The following is a 16,869-nucleotide window of genomic DNA, read 5'->3' as shown; positions in this document are numbered from 1 at the left end:
TCCCTTAAATACAACCTGCTGGATATATGATGACCAACCAAAATAACTAATTAAAAGAAATCTATTATCATCACCTATATCATTTCCTCACCAAAGAATGGGGTGAGGTCGGGTCCAGAAAGAAAGAAAAACATGAAAGAATGAGAACTATCAACAGTATACCCAATGAAATGGATCAGACACGCATTCACACATCATTCTAGCCCTGGAATCCTGACTTCACCTCATAGACATAATCCTTTGCAAATATAGTATCTGGTATTTTTCTTTACAAATTAACTTCATATGCACCGACCAAATAAAGTAAATCGGTCGACTATCAGTAATAATAATTTTTTGCAAACACATGGTATGTGTTTTTTCGAATTAAACTCATACAACTAAATAAATTCTCTGTAGATTTTATAGCCTCATCATCTTCCATATCTCACTTCCATACACACTCCATTTGCTAGATCTATCCACTTTTTTTTCTTTTGCTTATCACGCCTCTTGCCACCTTCAGGCTCACTCACGAATGCTCTTTTCGCAATACTGTCTGTATCCATTCCATATGATCATGCTGACAAAGCCCACTTGCATTTACCCTGTCATGAGCAGACTACTTTCTTCCAAAACTTTCGCGATTCGCAGTGTTAAAAATCCTATCGCAATACCAACTCCTCACCCTTTCCTAAACAGATCCACTTTTGTTTTTCCCATTCTTGACTTTTCACACTCATGCCATACCATTTTCACAATTGGAACTAACACACTGAGCAGTCCTCAAGACTTCACACTTGAACCTCTATTTTAGTATCAAGACAATAACATCAGTCACCTTCATTCCCAGAGCCACTCTGCTTTCCACTTCCTTTGCCCATTTGTCTCTGTGCTAAAAAAAAATACACCCAAGCCTCCCTGTCCGTAACTCTTCTGTCGGTCCCCATTTTTTCATTTTTATTTTTCGGGACCCCATAATTTGGACCCCTGTGTCTGACGTGAATCTGATTATGCCGGAAGGTTTGCTAATGGAATTCCGAGTTGATCTGAATATCTTCCCTTCCCCCCGCACCAAATCACTCTGTGATTGCGTCATCCCTAAGCCTCTTAAAGCATGATCTCGTCCATTACCCAACCAACGGGATCTGGATGAGTGTGGGAACGAGGGACTATAACCTCCTTTGTCCTAATATTTCCAATGAGAAAGAAGAGGACGAAGAATGTAGATCTGTTCTTCACTATGAGATATAAATAATGTTGTATGCTGCCTTCATGGAGCTGGGGAATGCATGCGATACGGTAAACGTACAAGTAATGTTGATGGTGGCGAGAAGAGAGTACATGTGAAAGTTTTGAAAACTCTTAAGAATATGTCCGAGGGTGCAAGGGTGGCAATGTGTGCGGAATTTGAACTTGGCCGGTCTTCTGTATTTTAACAATTAAAGCATGACCGTGTTATGGCTCCATGGTCAATCAGTTAATCATTCAGTTAATTAATCAGGTAATACATTTATATCTATCTATCTATCTGTCTGTCTATCTGCCTATCTATCTATCTATCTTTGCGACAACTTTCTCTAAGTTAAATGTATCACTCTGAAAGTTGCAGGAAGAAATTAAAATATACGGTACGTTCTCACAGGAAATAGACAAATAACAGAGACGATTAATATATGCACTACTTCTTTGACATAATCAAAATCTATAGTGTGGCTATATCTATGCAATGGCTGCGCTCAGAATTATAGTCCGGTTACCGCCAGACAAGTAATTCAGATAGGCTAAGCGATTCGCCAGGAAACGACGGAGTCAATAATTTTAATGTTTTTCTTTGTTTCTATCAAACGTGTACCTCATTCATTTGCGTTATCTCTCTCTCTCTCTCTCTCTCTCTCTCTCTCTCTCTCTCTCTCTCTCTCTCTCTCTCTCTCTCTCTCTCTCATTTAAAATCAAAATTTACAAGTAGAAATAAACATACTGGTAGAAGGTATGGATTGCAATATGTATATATATATATATATATATATATATATATGTTTAGTAGCTTGTGGCCAGCTTTAAATATTATGATCATTAATGTGTTCTTTCTTAACTGTGTACTGCTGCAAAGAAATTATAGAATGTAAATTTACTGATACGACTTTTTTTGCGAAGAAGAGAAAGATGAGAATAATATGTAGATACCTAGAGAGAGAGAGAGAGGATGAGTGAGAAAAAAAGAAAAGAAAGTGAGCCAGTGAGTCAGAAGTGTGCAGGTATATCAGTGTTTCGCAGGCCCGGCTCCAGGAGGGGCTCCCAAGATCAACAATCAAGATTGAGTTTCCCGAGAAAAATTATGTACCTTCCTGGGGCGGTGCGAGAGAGGGGCGGCAGGGAGCGTCTGATTAAAGTTGCAGATGGAAAGATGAAAAGACGAGTGGCGGAGAGGACAAGCGGGAAGAGGGAAAATGAGGAGAAAGAGGTAAATATGAAGAAGAAAGTGTGAAAATCGGAGAAAAAAAGGAAGGAGTGATGGAAAGAAGACTGACATTGTGTTAGGGAGTTGAAGATGGAAAGATGAAAAAATGAGTGGCGGGGAGGGCGTGAGGGAGGAGGAAAGATGAGGAGAAAGTGGTGAAGTATGGAGAAGAAAGTGTGAGACATGAGAAAAAAACGAGGATCGGCGGGAAAAATTGTGTCAGAATGCTAAAGAAAGTCGCGATTAAAGTGGCAGATGGAAAGATGGGTGATGGGGAGGGTGTGAGGAAAGAGAGGATGAGGAAAATGATAGTAATGAAGGACAAATTGTGGAAAACGTAAAATTGTCAAAGCACGGCAGGGAAGAAGGTGAGAGTGAAGCAAATGAGGAAGGGAGAGTGGAAACTATGAAAGGAAGCTGAGGGAGAGATAGTGTTACGGAGATTGTAAGAGACAGTGAAAAGATAAAAAATGGGAAAGGAATGGAAGGAAGAGAAGGGGAGGGTGAAAGAAAGATGAAGAGAGAGGTGGCAGGGAGTGACGTAATTAAAGTGGCAAATTGAAAGACGAAAAGATGGGTGGTAGGGAGGGTGAGGAAGAGAGGAAAATGAATGAAAGGGGAAGGAAAGAGTTAGGAGGACGAATAATGGACCTTGGTGGATGGAATGAGAAGGACGGCAGGGTGCGTCGTGATTAGAGATTGAAAAATGAGAAAATGAGTGGCGGGGAGGATACAAGAGAGGAGTGGAAGATGATAGGAAAGGGGTGAAAATGGAGAATAGTGAGTGAGATATGAGAGAAAAACGAGGAAAAGATGGAGGAAAATTTGTCAGAATTTTAGAAAGAGTTGCGATTAAAGTTGCAGGTGGAAAGATGAAAAATGAGTGGCAGGGAGGGTGTGAGATACGAGGGAAAGATGGCGGGAAAATGAGGAAAGTGTATGAGTGAAGTGAAGGAGGACCGAGAAGTGAAAGGAAGTGAATTAAAGATGGAGATTGGTGGCAGGCAGGGTTGAGGGAAGGCGGAAAAATGAAAGGAAAGTGGGCAGTGATGAAGAAGCGGAGGAGAAAAATATGGAGGGATGTAGAAGAGGGTTGCAGGAGGAGAGGGAAAGAGTGTATGGAGGGATGTGGAGGAAAGATGAAGGAAAAGGAGGTGGCAGGGAGGATCGTGATTAAAACTGCAGATGGAAAGATGAGTTACGGGTAGGGCGTGAGGAAAAAGGGAAGATGATCCGAAAGAAATAAGAATGGAGAAGAAAGCGCGAGAAATGAGGGAAAAATCGAATGATGGAAAGGAGGCTGACACAGTACTAGGAGGTTGAAGATGGAAAGATGAAAAGATGAGTGGCGAGGAGGGTATGAAGGAAGAGTGAAAGATGAAGGGAAAAAGAGAAAATTGTAGTAATGAAGGGAAGAAAAAAGGGAGAGTGTAAGGTACAAAGGAAAGGAAAGATGAAGAGAAAAAGAGGCGGCATGTAGAACCGTGATTAAAGTTGTATATTTTAAGATGGAAAGATGAAAGAAAAAGAGGGTGTGAGAGAAGAGGGAAAGATGAAACGAAAATGGCGAGAAAAGATTGTGAAAAACGCAAAGACGAATAATGGTTGGGTAGAGGGTAAATAAAGAAAAGTGAGGAAGAGAGAGCGCAAGGTACGAATTGAAAGAGAAGGAAAAATGAAAACAAGTAGAAAGAGAGAGTGAAAGAAGATGCCAAGATGAATGATAGAAAGAGAATTGGAAGGAGGAGAAGACGAGGGAATGATTGGGCGAGGGACGACAGGAAGACTGTTGTAAGTTGCTCATGGAAAAATGAAAAGATGAGTGATAGACAGGGCGTGAAGGAGGAAATGAGAGATGAAAAGAAGATGGAAAGGGGGTAAGAACGAAGGGAAGGAGGAAGGGACAATGTAAAGAAGGGTACGAAGGAACGATGAAGAGAAAATGAGCAGGAGGGAGAGTCGAGATTATAGTCGAAGATGGGCAGATGAATAGTTGTGCAACGGAAATATTGTGAAGGGAGAGGGAAGGATGACGGGAAGAATGAAGGATGAGGAAATTTGAGTGTAAGGGAACTAGCGAAACAGTAAGAGGTGGAAAATAAAATAAAACCAGGAAGGATGGCAGAATTTGGGCAATTAGCGAATGGAGAAGGAAAGGCAGAAAGAGGTATGGCAAGAAGGGTGTAAGGGAAGAAGGAGACATGATGGGGAAAGAGAAAGAAAGAGTCGGGGGAAGGAATGAGAGACGAAGAGAGAGAGAGAGAGAGAGAGAGAGAGAGGACACTTGAAAATAAGGCGATAAGCTCCATTCAGACAGATGAAAAGGCAAGTGGCGGGGTGGGTGTGAACGACGAGGTAAAGATAAAAAGGAGAAGGAAATAATAAGGAGAGTGAATAAAGGACAGTGAAAGATGAAGAGAGCGAAAGAGAGCCTTTGGAACCGACGTGATTAAAATTGCAAATGGAAAGATGAAAAGATGAGTGGCAGGGTGTGTGTGAGGGAAGAGGGAAGAATGACGAGAAGAATGTAGGGGAGGAGGTGAGAGTGTAGAGGAACGGGAGAAAATGTGAAAATATGGGAATAATAATAATAATAACTGCGGGAAAGGAGGAAGGGTGTTGATAATTGATGATGGGAGAAGGAAAGTTGCTTAACAGGGAGAGTATGAGAGAAGTGGGAAGGATGAAGGAAATGAGAAGGAAGGGAGGTAAGAAGGCATGGTAACAGAAGATGAAAGATGTAAAACAGGATGGTATCAGGGAAATGACGTAATTAAAGCTACTGATAATAAAAACGTAAAGACGAGTAGTTGGGAGGGTGTTAGCAAAGCGGGAAAGATGAAGGGAAAACAGGAGCAGACGAAAGAGAAAGACTATGAAACGATGGGAAGAAGGTAGACATGGAGAACAGAGCATAGGAAATGAAAAACGAAAAAAAGTTAAAAAAGAAAAAAAAACTAAGTTGCAGGGATTAAATGAAAGACAAGGGAAAGATGAGAAAAGGATACAGTTGGAGAAAGGGATGAAGAGAGGGTATTAAAGTACAAGGAATGACAAATGATGAGAAAATGCAGCGAAGGTAGAAAGGACGGTAGATTAAGGAAAACCGAGTGAAAAATGGGAGGATGGGAGGTGACAAAGACGAAGGAAAAATGAAGAAGGAAAGGAAGCTAGAGGGGGAGTCGTGATGAAAGCTGCAGGTGGAAAAATGAAAAGATGATTGGCGAGGAGGGTGTGAGGAAGGACGGAAAGGTGAAGGGAAGAATAAAGCAAATGGAGAGGAGAAGTGTACTGTATATGAAAGTGAGTAAATTGGAAAGATGAGAATGTTAATGGCAGAAAGGCTTGGAGATTTTAACAAAGAACGAAATATAAATGAAAGATGGAAAGAGGCTCGGTAGAGAGGGTGTGAGGGAAGAGGAAAATGAAGAGAAAATGGAATGAGAAGTAGATGGAAAAGAGTGAATAACGATTGATGGAAAGGTAAAACGTGTGCGATTCCAAAGAAGGGCGAAAGAAAAACTAAAGACAATTAAGAAGGAAGGAAGGGTGTGATGAAAGACGGGAAGACGGAGAGAAAATGGGAAGAGAGTAAGAATGGCAGCGTATGAGAGGTGAGATAAAGCTGAAGGAAAGATGAAGAAAAAACGCTGGAAAAGGTGATGGAAAGGTGAAAAGAAGAGGGGCAGACAGGGTGCAACTAAAAAGGAAAATATAATGATGAATGAACGAAAAAAAAAAATGTGATGATAGAGAGACGGAGAGACAGGAAAAGACGAACGGGCGGTAGGGAGTGACAGGAGTGAAGCTGAAGATAGCAAGATGAAGAGATGATGGGCAGAATGGGAGAGGGATATAATGAAGAAGAGTGGGAAAAGGAGAAAGAGAGAGTATAAAGAGCTAAGAGAAGGGAAAATGATGATACAGAGAGCGCCAGAGAGAGTCGTGATTACAGTTGGAGATGGAAAGATGAAATATGGGTGACAGAGAGGGAGTAATAGAAAAGAGGAGGATGGAGAGAAGATGGCTAGATGAAAAGAGAGGAAATGAGGGAAGGCAGGGCTGTGAAACATAAGGAATGAGAAGGTTGCCAGATGGAAACAGTGAGGAGAGATGTGATAGAAGAGACAACGATGCAATTAAGATACGAGAGAAGAATGAACGATGCAGGAAAGATGTGAGGGAGAAGAGAACGATGCAGGGAATAATGTAACGAGGTTAGGAAGAGAAAACAAGGTGTAAATAATGAGAGAAAGATGAAGGGAAGATGAAAAAATTGGTGTCAGGAAAAGACGTGAAAGGGGCGCCAGGAAAAGACATGCATAAGGTTTCAAATGAAGAGATGGAAAGATATGTAAGAGGGAGGATGTGCGGGAAAAGAGAAAACTGTGGCGAAAAAAAAAAAAAGAAGAAGAAGAAGGGGGGAGATTATATGAAACTTTGGAGGAAAATGGAAAGTCAGTAAAAGAAGTGAGTGTGTGACGGAAGAAGGAAAGATGAAGAGAACGTGGGACGAGAAGGAGTTTTAAAAGGAAGGGGGGAACATATAAAAAGATGAAGCAAAAAAAAAAAGAATCGAGGATGAAGGGCGCTAGAGAGAATCTTGATCAAAGGTGGAGATGGAAAGACGAGTGGCAAGGAGGGTGTGAGGGAAAAAGGAAGACGAAGAGAAGATGAGATGAAGGAAGAAGGACAAATAGCCTAATGGACAGAGAATGATGAAGAGATGAGAGGTTGGGTGTAAAGAACGAGTGAGATGTAAATGAAAAGTTGAGAAGATGGGTGCCTAGGAGGGTAAGAGGGAAGAAAGGAAGATAAAGATAAGATGGGATGGAGGGAGAGAGACGAATACTGGAGAGTGTAAAACAAAGTGATGACAGCGGGAGAATAAGGAACAAGTTTAAAAGCCATGGAAAGAGGAAAAAATGAGTTAGAAACGAAATGGATATGGAAGGATGAAAAGATGAGTGATAAGAGGGAGTTAAGGTAGCAAGGAAGATGAAGGGGACGAGAGGGAAAGATGGATGGAAGAAGTGAGGAAAGGACGGTTGAATGAGAGAAAGAATGGAGAAAGGAAAAGTAGTGAGGAAAAGAAGGCGTGTGGGAAGAGACTAAGGAGTGGGAAAGATGTGAAGAAGGCAAGAAGAGAGAAGAAGAGGATATGAGGAGGAGAAAAGGTGAGGATGGAAAGAGGATTTGGAAGGGAGAACGTGAGAATCGAGAGTAAGAAGAAGGAATGACGGAAGCTGGACTTGACAAACAAGAAGGTCCAAAGATGAAATGGCAGGAATAAAGAAACGACGAAATGGAGAAGGAAGGAAAAAAAGGAAGGAAGGAAGGAAGGAAGGAAGGTCATGGAAAAGATGTGAATGACTGAAGGAAGCACGGAAACATGGAAGGAAGGAAGGTTATGGATAAGGAAGGAGGGAAGGAGAAAATGATGCAGGGTAATGAAAAAGAAGGAAGGAGGGAAGGAATGTCATGAAAATGAAAGAAAGGAAGGAAGGAAGGAAAGAAAATCGTTGGAAGATACGAAATGAAGAGAGCTCATGCGGAAGAAAATAAGGGAGGCAGGTTACTGAGAACGAGAGCGGGAAGGGAGGTTATGGAGAAGGAAGGACGGAAGGTTGTGGAGAAGCAGGGAATGAAGATCATGGAGAAGGATGGAAGGAAAGTCATTGAAAGATACGAAGTGAAGAGAGCTCATGCGGAAGAAAAGATGGATGGCAGGTTACTGAGAACGAGGGAGGGAAGGGAAGTCATGGAGAAGGAAGAAAGGAGGGTCACAGAGACGCAAGGAAGGAAGATCATGCAGAAGGAAGGATGGAAGGTCATGGAGAAGGGAGGAAGGAAAGAAGGTCATGGAGAAGGGAGGAAGGAAAGAAGGTCATGGAGAAGGAAGGAAATAAAACATGCAGGAAGGAAGGAATCCGGCAAAAGCCGAAAGTCGAGGGGTAGATAGAAAACGAATATGTAGGCAGGCAAAAAGGAAGGGAGAGAGTGATGGACAAATAACAGACGAAGAAGAAACACGGAGGGAGAAAGGGAAGCACGTGGGAGTGAGAAATGAATAAAAGGAAGGAACGGGGACAGGCTTATATGAAGGGAAGGTCAGAGAGAACGGAAAAATAAAAAAAAAATAAAAAAGGAAAGACGGAGGACGAGGAGGTCAACAGGGAAGGAAAAAGAAAACTAGGAAAAAAGATAAACTGATTGGCAGACTGGATGGATGGAAGTGACAACATGAAACAGGAATAACAGACGATGGGAGACGAAAACAAAACAATTCGCTGGACGGTAGTAAGGGCATGAGGAACGAATGGAGTTAAGGTGAAAATTGTAAAGAAAGCTGGTAAGAATGAAGAAGAGGCGTGAAAGAAGTAAGGTAACTAAGGAAGAAAGGAAATGGTATAAAACTGACGAGAAGACTGACTAGCATGAAAGGAAAGGCGTGAAAAAAGGAAGCCAGTAGAGGTAGATAGGTATAAAAACGAGGAAGGAATAGAACGGAAGAAGAAACGAGGAGGAAGAAAAGAAGAAATTGGACGTAAGAGATTGCAGGAAGTCAGTGAGTATGAAGTAAAGGTGAAATCGAATAAAATGGCGGTGTGAAAAGGGTGTATAGGTATAAAAACATGCAAGCAGGAGGGAGGTGTATGAAAGAAAGGAAACCAAGGAAGAGAAGGACAATGGCTATTAAAAGATGACAAAGAAAATGAAAATTAAGAAGGAGGGAGTGGATGAAGAAAATGCGAAAATTAAAGAGGAAGTTAGACAATGAAAGACGACACGAAAAACTAAGAATTACTAATATAATGGGCATAAGAGATGAAAGAAGAAGAGTTACAAAAATATCAGCGACTAATTAGCAAACACATGAGAGAAAAATGGACAGGGAGGAAGAGATAGAAAGTTCCTATAAAGAGATGATAAATACTTACATATACGAAGGAAACATGTGACGGAGGAGAGGAAGGATGATTATGAGAGGGGGGATTGGTACAGAAAGTTGGGGATGAAACCAAGAAATACAGGGAAAATGAGCAGGAGATGAAACAAAGACGAAAAATTGAAGAATAAGTGTAAAGGATGCAAGGAGAAAGAAGACACCATGGGGAGGAGAAGTTAAATAGGTTAAAGAATTGAGAGAGTACATTCCGGGGGAAACTTTTGCGGGCAGGTACAGTGGTGGCATTCCTGGAGACGAGAAATGAGTTTGTGGATAGCGTGGAGAGACAGACACGCGAAATGAACGGGAGGCAGCATGGGAAATTAAACTACTGAGACATCCTTGTACGAACAGGAGACGGCACGAGACTCCAGGGAAGGTACACTGAGCCACTTCAGCCGCGGACGTGGTTTTTATTTCATTCTTACCAGTACTGATTTTATTCACTTCTCCAAGAAATAATGAGACTGATGATGGTTGTACAGTATCTAACCTTCCAGATCGACAAGTTACTCCTGTGGCAAAGAAGATAGTTTGGAGATAGCAAGAAAAAATAAAAAGACATTCTCTAATTAAAACACCCCACAGCCACTCACAACTTTGAGACGGCATCACACAGCTTAAAACACTGACAACCCTTTTCTTATTTGTTGCTGCCAAGATGGTAATATTCATAGCCAGGGCCAACTTACAGTACCTCGACTCTCAAAAAATACACAGACGTTTTTATATATAGCCAACAACACAAATGAAAGAGCAAAAATCATAGTACAAAAAAGTAACAAAGCAAACATCTTAGTCAGTGCCCACTGGAAATGCCTCGAGCGCTGAGAAAATACACAAACATGTTGGGATGTGACCATATTCTTCAGTCATAAAGTAAGTGCTCGATAAAATTCGCAACTATAACACATCTGACCACTCGAAATGCCTCGCAAGCTGATAAAATTCATATATACTTCGAGATCTGGCCACTAACACATGCTAGCGACATAGCTGTATTCTAATAACAAAAAAGTAGGTACCACAGTAACCTCATAAACGGGAAGCAAACGCCCGATAAAAATTCACAGCCAAAACAATAAACACCCACTCGAAATGCCTCGCAACACTGAGAAAACACCCAGACGTCTTGAAAGTGGCCAGCAACACAAATGTTCCTGTCGAAATACTGCCGACCATCGTTGTTTGGGAACTTGAGGAGGAAGAGAGAGAGAAGAGAGTGGACTTCCTTCATTCGTTTTCGGGCCAAGGGAAGTCTGACAAGTCGATCATTTATTCACTTCTCCGGGGAAAGTTCTCAAAGGATGTGCAAGACGGGGAGAGAGTTGGTTGTCTGAGCAAAGGGAAGGAAGGAGGGAGGCTGTTCATGTTTTCCCAGAGAGTATAGGGTTAAAAAAAATGCAGCTGGTTAGGCTTGTGAGATAAAGCCAGGATTCCAAAGGCCTGAATGGTGAGTGAATGAATGTTTGGCCCATTTCCCTGGTTTTATCTCCCTCAAGCGTATTTCTCTTTCCTTGTTTTCGGGACCCTGCCTCATCCTATCCCCAGGTGGGAAAAGGAGGTCAGGATGGTAATGTGGCAGAGGGTTAATGTTCCTTGTATTCTTGCAGTTACATGCTTTTAATAGAAGATGTATTCCTTATCAGCAGCATTATATTTCAAAGAAGGTAAGAATATACAGGCATTCATGCACATTTCCCCAGTCATACTTTACTATAAACGTCAAGCAGAGTTAAAATTACAACTATTATAACTTTTATATGCAACTTACGACGCATGAATGACAGTCTTTTTATCCCTTTCAGCTTATCTGGATGCATTAAGTAATTCAACTCAGACTATTACAAAACTTGTCTGTTGAACTGAGGGGAGGTCTAGTAGTCAGAAGGTTGAAAGCTTTCCCGATTATCCCTCTGGACTGCTAGAAAGTTCCTTAGTTAAATATCATGGTCTGAATTTAGCGTGATGAAATAACAAAGTACGTTCATGTCAGCATATGGGCGAATACTAACTTTGTAATCTGAGATGGATGCAAATCAGCTTCATATTTTAGATGGATGCAAAATTTTCCTTTAAACTTACGTGGTGGCGATTCCGGAGAGGGGAGCATCGTAAACCCGTGAATCTGACGTTCCGTGCTCCTCCCCTTCTCGTTCTCAGAGTAAATACCCAGAATATACGAGGACCCAGGATTCAGCCCGCCCACGGTAAACGTCGGGTCCAGTACCTCCGTCAGGTTGTGCAGCATCTTCTTCTCCTTGTTGAGGCCCAGATTCTCATACACCAACACTACGAAGCGCTGTTTGAGGCCTCCGTCGTATCCTGGCGTACATTTGGCAAAGAGTGTGTCGGTGGTCTGGTTAGTCACGGTGCAGTTCTCCAAGGGGTCCGGCTTCCCGGCAGGTACCACTTTGAAGTGGCAAGGCTGCGTAGTGTTGCCGAGCTTATTCTCAGCATAGCACAAGACCAGGCCGTAGTCCTGCTGGCGCTCAACGGCGTAGTTCAGGACTGAAGTTTGGTCTTGGGTGGTGTAGTGCTCGGTTGAGATGGGAATGAGACTCCCAGTGGTGTTGGTGTACCAGTGGAAGAAGATTTGTGCTGGAGATGACTTCATGTGGCAGGTGAGGTTGACGCGGTCTTGCATTCCGGCGCCCAGTGAAACGGTGGTGGGGCTGGAGCAGAGGGGCAGGTCTGGAAAAGTACGAATAATTAGTTCTACACAGCACACAGTGGACTGGACTCTCCATTTTCTGACCACTATTCCACACCGTTTTTTTTTTCTTCATATATTAGTGTTCTTTATTTCATCAGATTCTGCGTACAGTGATGGGTACAGTTATGAACATTAATATAATTTTTTCCGTTACAATAAATAACGAGATAGAGAACAATGACTTTGGAAATCCAGTGATGCAATATTGAATTTCCAGTAAAGTTTTAAAATATTATGCCAGAGATTCATAAATGCTTGACTAAAAGTGGATCATTACTATTGTCTCCACCTGCATCTGCATACCGCCTGTCACTGTACTCAGAATCTCACAAACACCAAACTCTCATTTACAACTACAAGAAGTACAGCACGGAAATTTGGCCCAGATGTGGTAAGTTCAGACTGCTATGTGGGGACGTCTATTTAAACTTATGCTTGCTACCAACAGAGGATTTAATTAAACCTGGGAGGGATTCATGGGGCCGTTAGGTATGACCTTCATTAATCGTGTCAGTATAGGAGGTCTCCCCTAAGCCGAATAAGATAGTCTAGAAGTAGGAAATATCTAAGGAAGACGCCATCCCATTCAGTGAGTTAGCTACATCAAACCGAGTAGCCCCTTTTATATTTTATTTTTGTTTCCGCCAGATGATTATATTAGGTTTAGGGGAGACCTGTTGTACTGAAGGCGTCAATAAAAGCTATCTAACCCCTACAGTTTATGGTCTGTACTAAACTGACTGTAATAATTTGCAAGTAGCAAGAATAAAGTATTAATGATGCTCTCGGGTTGAAAGCAATCTTATAATTACCTTACGAAAAAATTCACAGTTCACCCTGCCCTATTTTGGGAAAGGAGATCCGGATGATGATGATGACTACCTTACCCCACTGTTACTTAGCACACCGTATTACCAGTCAGCACTACCTGTACTAGCGACTCCCTAGACTACCGGTACTTCTAGACCTCGGATATGTGTATTGGTATCAATTTCACTAAACAGTTCACTATTAACAGACAGATATCAGAATTCCATATGTTATCTAACTCATATAAAAAATCGTTACTCACAACATCCACACCAACATGCAATACTATCCACTCAAAACACAGAACTAATAAAAGCCCATCGAAAAGTGTTCAGAAATTAACACAAATACCCATTGTCTACACTCACACAAAGTCAAGCACGCACAAGTACCAAATATCTTCTGCTGAGAGAATTTAGGTAGACATTACTCTGTGGGCTTATATATTACTTTTTATCAATTAGTGTGATCAGTGGGGTATGAAGCTATAACCTGCAAAAACTCATAGTCATGTTGTCAGTTGTTTTACGACGCTTCTCCTTTCACACCCTAAAATTGTGGATCAACGACTCTATAAATAATAAGTGTACTTCAGAGTGGCTGGGTATTACCTTTAATCAGAAATTCAACTTTGAGACAAAATTTACGATCACTCACTTCATACATATCTCTGAAGGCTGGCCTCGTACGGAAATGTAGAAAAAGCCATTCAAAAAATGCTGTTGTTTAGTTTTTTTTTTAATTCGTTAATTTTGTTCTTCTTTGAGTACTGATCGCCCGTCTGAGTCTCTGCTGCCAACTTTAGGCTTTCGGATCGTGTTTTCAATGATTTGGCTTCTTTTGCCTGATCTCAGTCGGCATCTTGAACGTCGTCGTTTTGTTGAATCACTAACTTTAATTCGTATGATATTTCTTAATGCCATCCTTTGCTGTTTACATTTCCGCTACTTTTTTCAGCGAGCCTGTGTAAGCAGATACCGGTACTTATTTATTTTAACAATGAGGCCATCTCTCGTGTTATAAATATTACAGTATTCTGAGGGCTTTATTCCGTCAATCTATACCCTTCATGGATACAGAGGGTGCCCAGGGGCTTAAAACTGGGGTCCATGCATTTTATTCGGTCAGTATTTGCTCCTTGGTTATCTGTGCCCCCACTAGTACCCTCTGGTGTTTATTGTATACTGTATACTATTTATAGTCTCGTCCAAAAAAAATTCCCACCATCCAGCACTCATACCACTAATATTTACCCTCTGACACCCACATCACATCCGCACCACTGTCAACACCCCCCCACAACACCCGCAGTGCCCACAAGAAATACCCACAAATACCCACACATAACATCCAGCATGACGGGTTGGCTCCTCCCCGACCCATGCTTGTTGGTGGCGATGCAGGAGTAGATCCCGTTGTGGTGTCTCTGGACGTTGCGGATCCTCAGGCGGTTCTTGTAGGTGCTGTAGCCCGCCGATTTACGGAGCTTTAGGCCCTGTGAGGTTGATGTACACACAGTTAGATAGACCACACAGACTTTACTGTTCCAATAAGGTTACGAGTCTTATTGTAAGTGACTTTCAAGGTTTTGCAACATGCTTTACGATATTTGTTTTCTTCTCATTACACATTAGAAGCATCGTGTATGGCATTCATAAATTTTTGCTGATATTGAAACGGTAAAAAATAACATACAACAGAAAGTCAAGATGGAAAAGTCACAACAACTCAAACAAAAGATGCCAGCAAGCCTTCAAAGCCACTTATAATGTGATACAATCTCCAGATCCACTTACAACACCATCCGGGGGCTGGATTCACTAACATGTTCGTAAGCTGAGGCACCTAATTTAAATTCGGTAACACAGATTACGCACTATTAAGGCACCATAACGCACACCGTAGTTTGGTATTCACTAGTTTTCAACAGTGCCTCACCCTGTTCGTAAATTGTGTCCACCTCAGCTCTACAGCACCAGCCGATTTCCCTTCAACCAGTGGCAGAGGCTCTTCCATGTGAACTTTTGGCACGATCAACCAGTAACGAAGCTTTCTTTCTAATCAGCTGTCTGGATCCCTAATGAAAGCACATACGTCCGTCTTCCATTATAAGGAAAACACAATCATGTCTTTTTCATTTAGCAAAGGAGAACATGGAGAGAGATAGAAATACTCAAGTCCCACAGACGCTGCCAAGTAACGACCTCTTAACTTTTCCAGTGACAAACTAATAAACTGCCAAGACTCTGAAGGTAATAGTTTTTCTGCTAACAAACGTACTCTAACTCTTTTTGGTGCTTTGTTGAGAATATAAGTTCCATCAGTGTCACGAGTGGCACTTGAAATAAACTTATTTTACTGAATCCTTGCACATCGTTGCTATCTCTTGTACTGTTCTATGATTTTCAATTTTCTTACAGCTATTTAACACAGCACAGAAATCGCTAATATTACTCTTCTAAAAGAAGATTGGTTTAAACCTCTGGAATCAACAACACTTTGAAATGAATCACAGGCACAAAATCTTAAAAGTTATTTAACCTGAGTGTGCGTAGGGATAGCTTCAGACTTCCATGCTGGATGATCAATTAGGGGAAGGAGTTCCTCACACAGGCTAATTATTTCTTGGCGAAATGACCTATAAAATCTTAATAAATGTTCATCTGACCAAGTGGGAGGGTCTAAAAGGTCTATAAATCGTCTTTCTTAATGTAAACGCCAGCGAGTTAAATATACAACCACAAGTTCAATTACAATGTACTTCCCACGGCAAATGAGCGGAATTACATCCAACTAATTTACACTGAAATGATTATGATAACCATTTACTTTATGCAGATCCAAGTATTTCCTCTTGCAATAATATCCGTCGGCATTTTTTATGTACTTAGTAAGGTACACGAGGGAGCGAGGGTTTCTCCAGCTCCTAGCTCCACCCATTATCGAATCAACATTAAAATGAGGTAACTTAAACAACCATGATGGTACGGTAACTGCACCTAAGAAAACCTAACCTTGCCTAACCAGTGCTGACCTCACCTAGTTAGGCTATACGGTAGATGCGATATCGAAAGAGATTAAGAGTCAGGCAATTTTCCCTCCCCACTTCTTATTAATTGCGACAGTTGTTTATAAAAGAGAAATTGCTTAGAACTTCACGAAGTAAGTGATGAGCATATTATTTTCAGTGCCACATAGATAGGTGTAAATTCAAAATAATAACCTTCAAACAGTCACTGCATATCAGCTTGAGCGGCCCGAAGAAGACTTTTTTGCTCCTATCTCATTTAATTACCTATTCCTTTTATTTTATCAGTGACTGGATGTTCTCAGAACTTTTTATTGCACAGAAAAAGATTATGGCCTTAATCCCTATGAGACATTCCTTCCTGGAAATTCACCCACTATACTCTCCTCCTCTGTGCAGGATAAAGACACCTCTCTCTCTCTCTCTCTCTCTCTCTCTCTCTCTCTCTCTCTCTCACACAACTAAATATCCCTTCCATGTTTCTCTCTTACTCATAGTTTCTCTTTCCTGTTTACATTTCCTTCTCTCTTCCTTCCCTTTTTTACCTTCTTCCGCCCCCTCCCTCTCCCCCCTCTCTCTTCCTTCAACTCTTATTTTTTTACTTGTCTCCTTAAAATTAGTTTTTTTTTTTCTGTTTCTTTAATTCTATTTAATTCTCCTTGTTTCATATATATTTCTCTCTCTCTCTCTCTCTCTCTCTCTCTCTCTCTCTCTCTCTCTCTCTCTCTCTCTCTCTCCCAATTACAGCCTTACAGATCTCAGCTCTTTCCGGCTCGCTATTGGTGGAATAATGAGCGTCTCATTATAGTCAGGGACAGTGTGAGGCATCTTTCGAGAGAGAGAGAGAGAGAGAGAGAGACAGAGAGAGAGAATACGTAATGAAAGAGAGTGTAGGAAACAGTGTAGAAAATAAATCATGTTGCGTT

General features: G+C 41.4%; 1 protein-coding gene across 1 annotated transcript in view; it reads right to left on the bottom strand.

The window, feature by feature from the left end:
- The window catches only part of LOC145398803 (adhesion molecule nephrin-like), a gene marked incomplete at its 5' end in the record, with an annotated part of 88,394 nt that overhangs the window by 24,678 nt on the left and 46,847 nt on the right, over positions 1 to 16,869 (bottom strand). Inside the window, 2 exons of the mRNA XM_080271611.1 lie at positions 11,472 to 12,083; positions 14,257 to 14,410. Of these exons, the coding sequence (XP_080127737.1) occupies positions 11,472 to 12,083; positions 14,257 to 14,410 (766 nt within the window). The remainder of the gene's footprint in view (positions 1 to 11,471; positions 12,084 to 14,256; positions 14,411 to 16,869) is intronic.

Source organism: Coenobita brevimanus, chromosome 46, assembly GCF_032717465.1.
Source record: "Coenobita brevimanus isolate Jiangsu-jjx chromosome 46, ASM3271746v2, whole genome shotgun sequence".
Lineage (NCBI taxonomy): Eukaryota > Metazoa > Arthropoda > Malacostraca > Decapoda > Coenobitidae > Coenobita > Coenobita brevimanus.
Note: the sequence above shows the minus strand (reverse complement) of the source record. Positions and strands in the feature narration are given on the sequence as shown.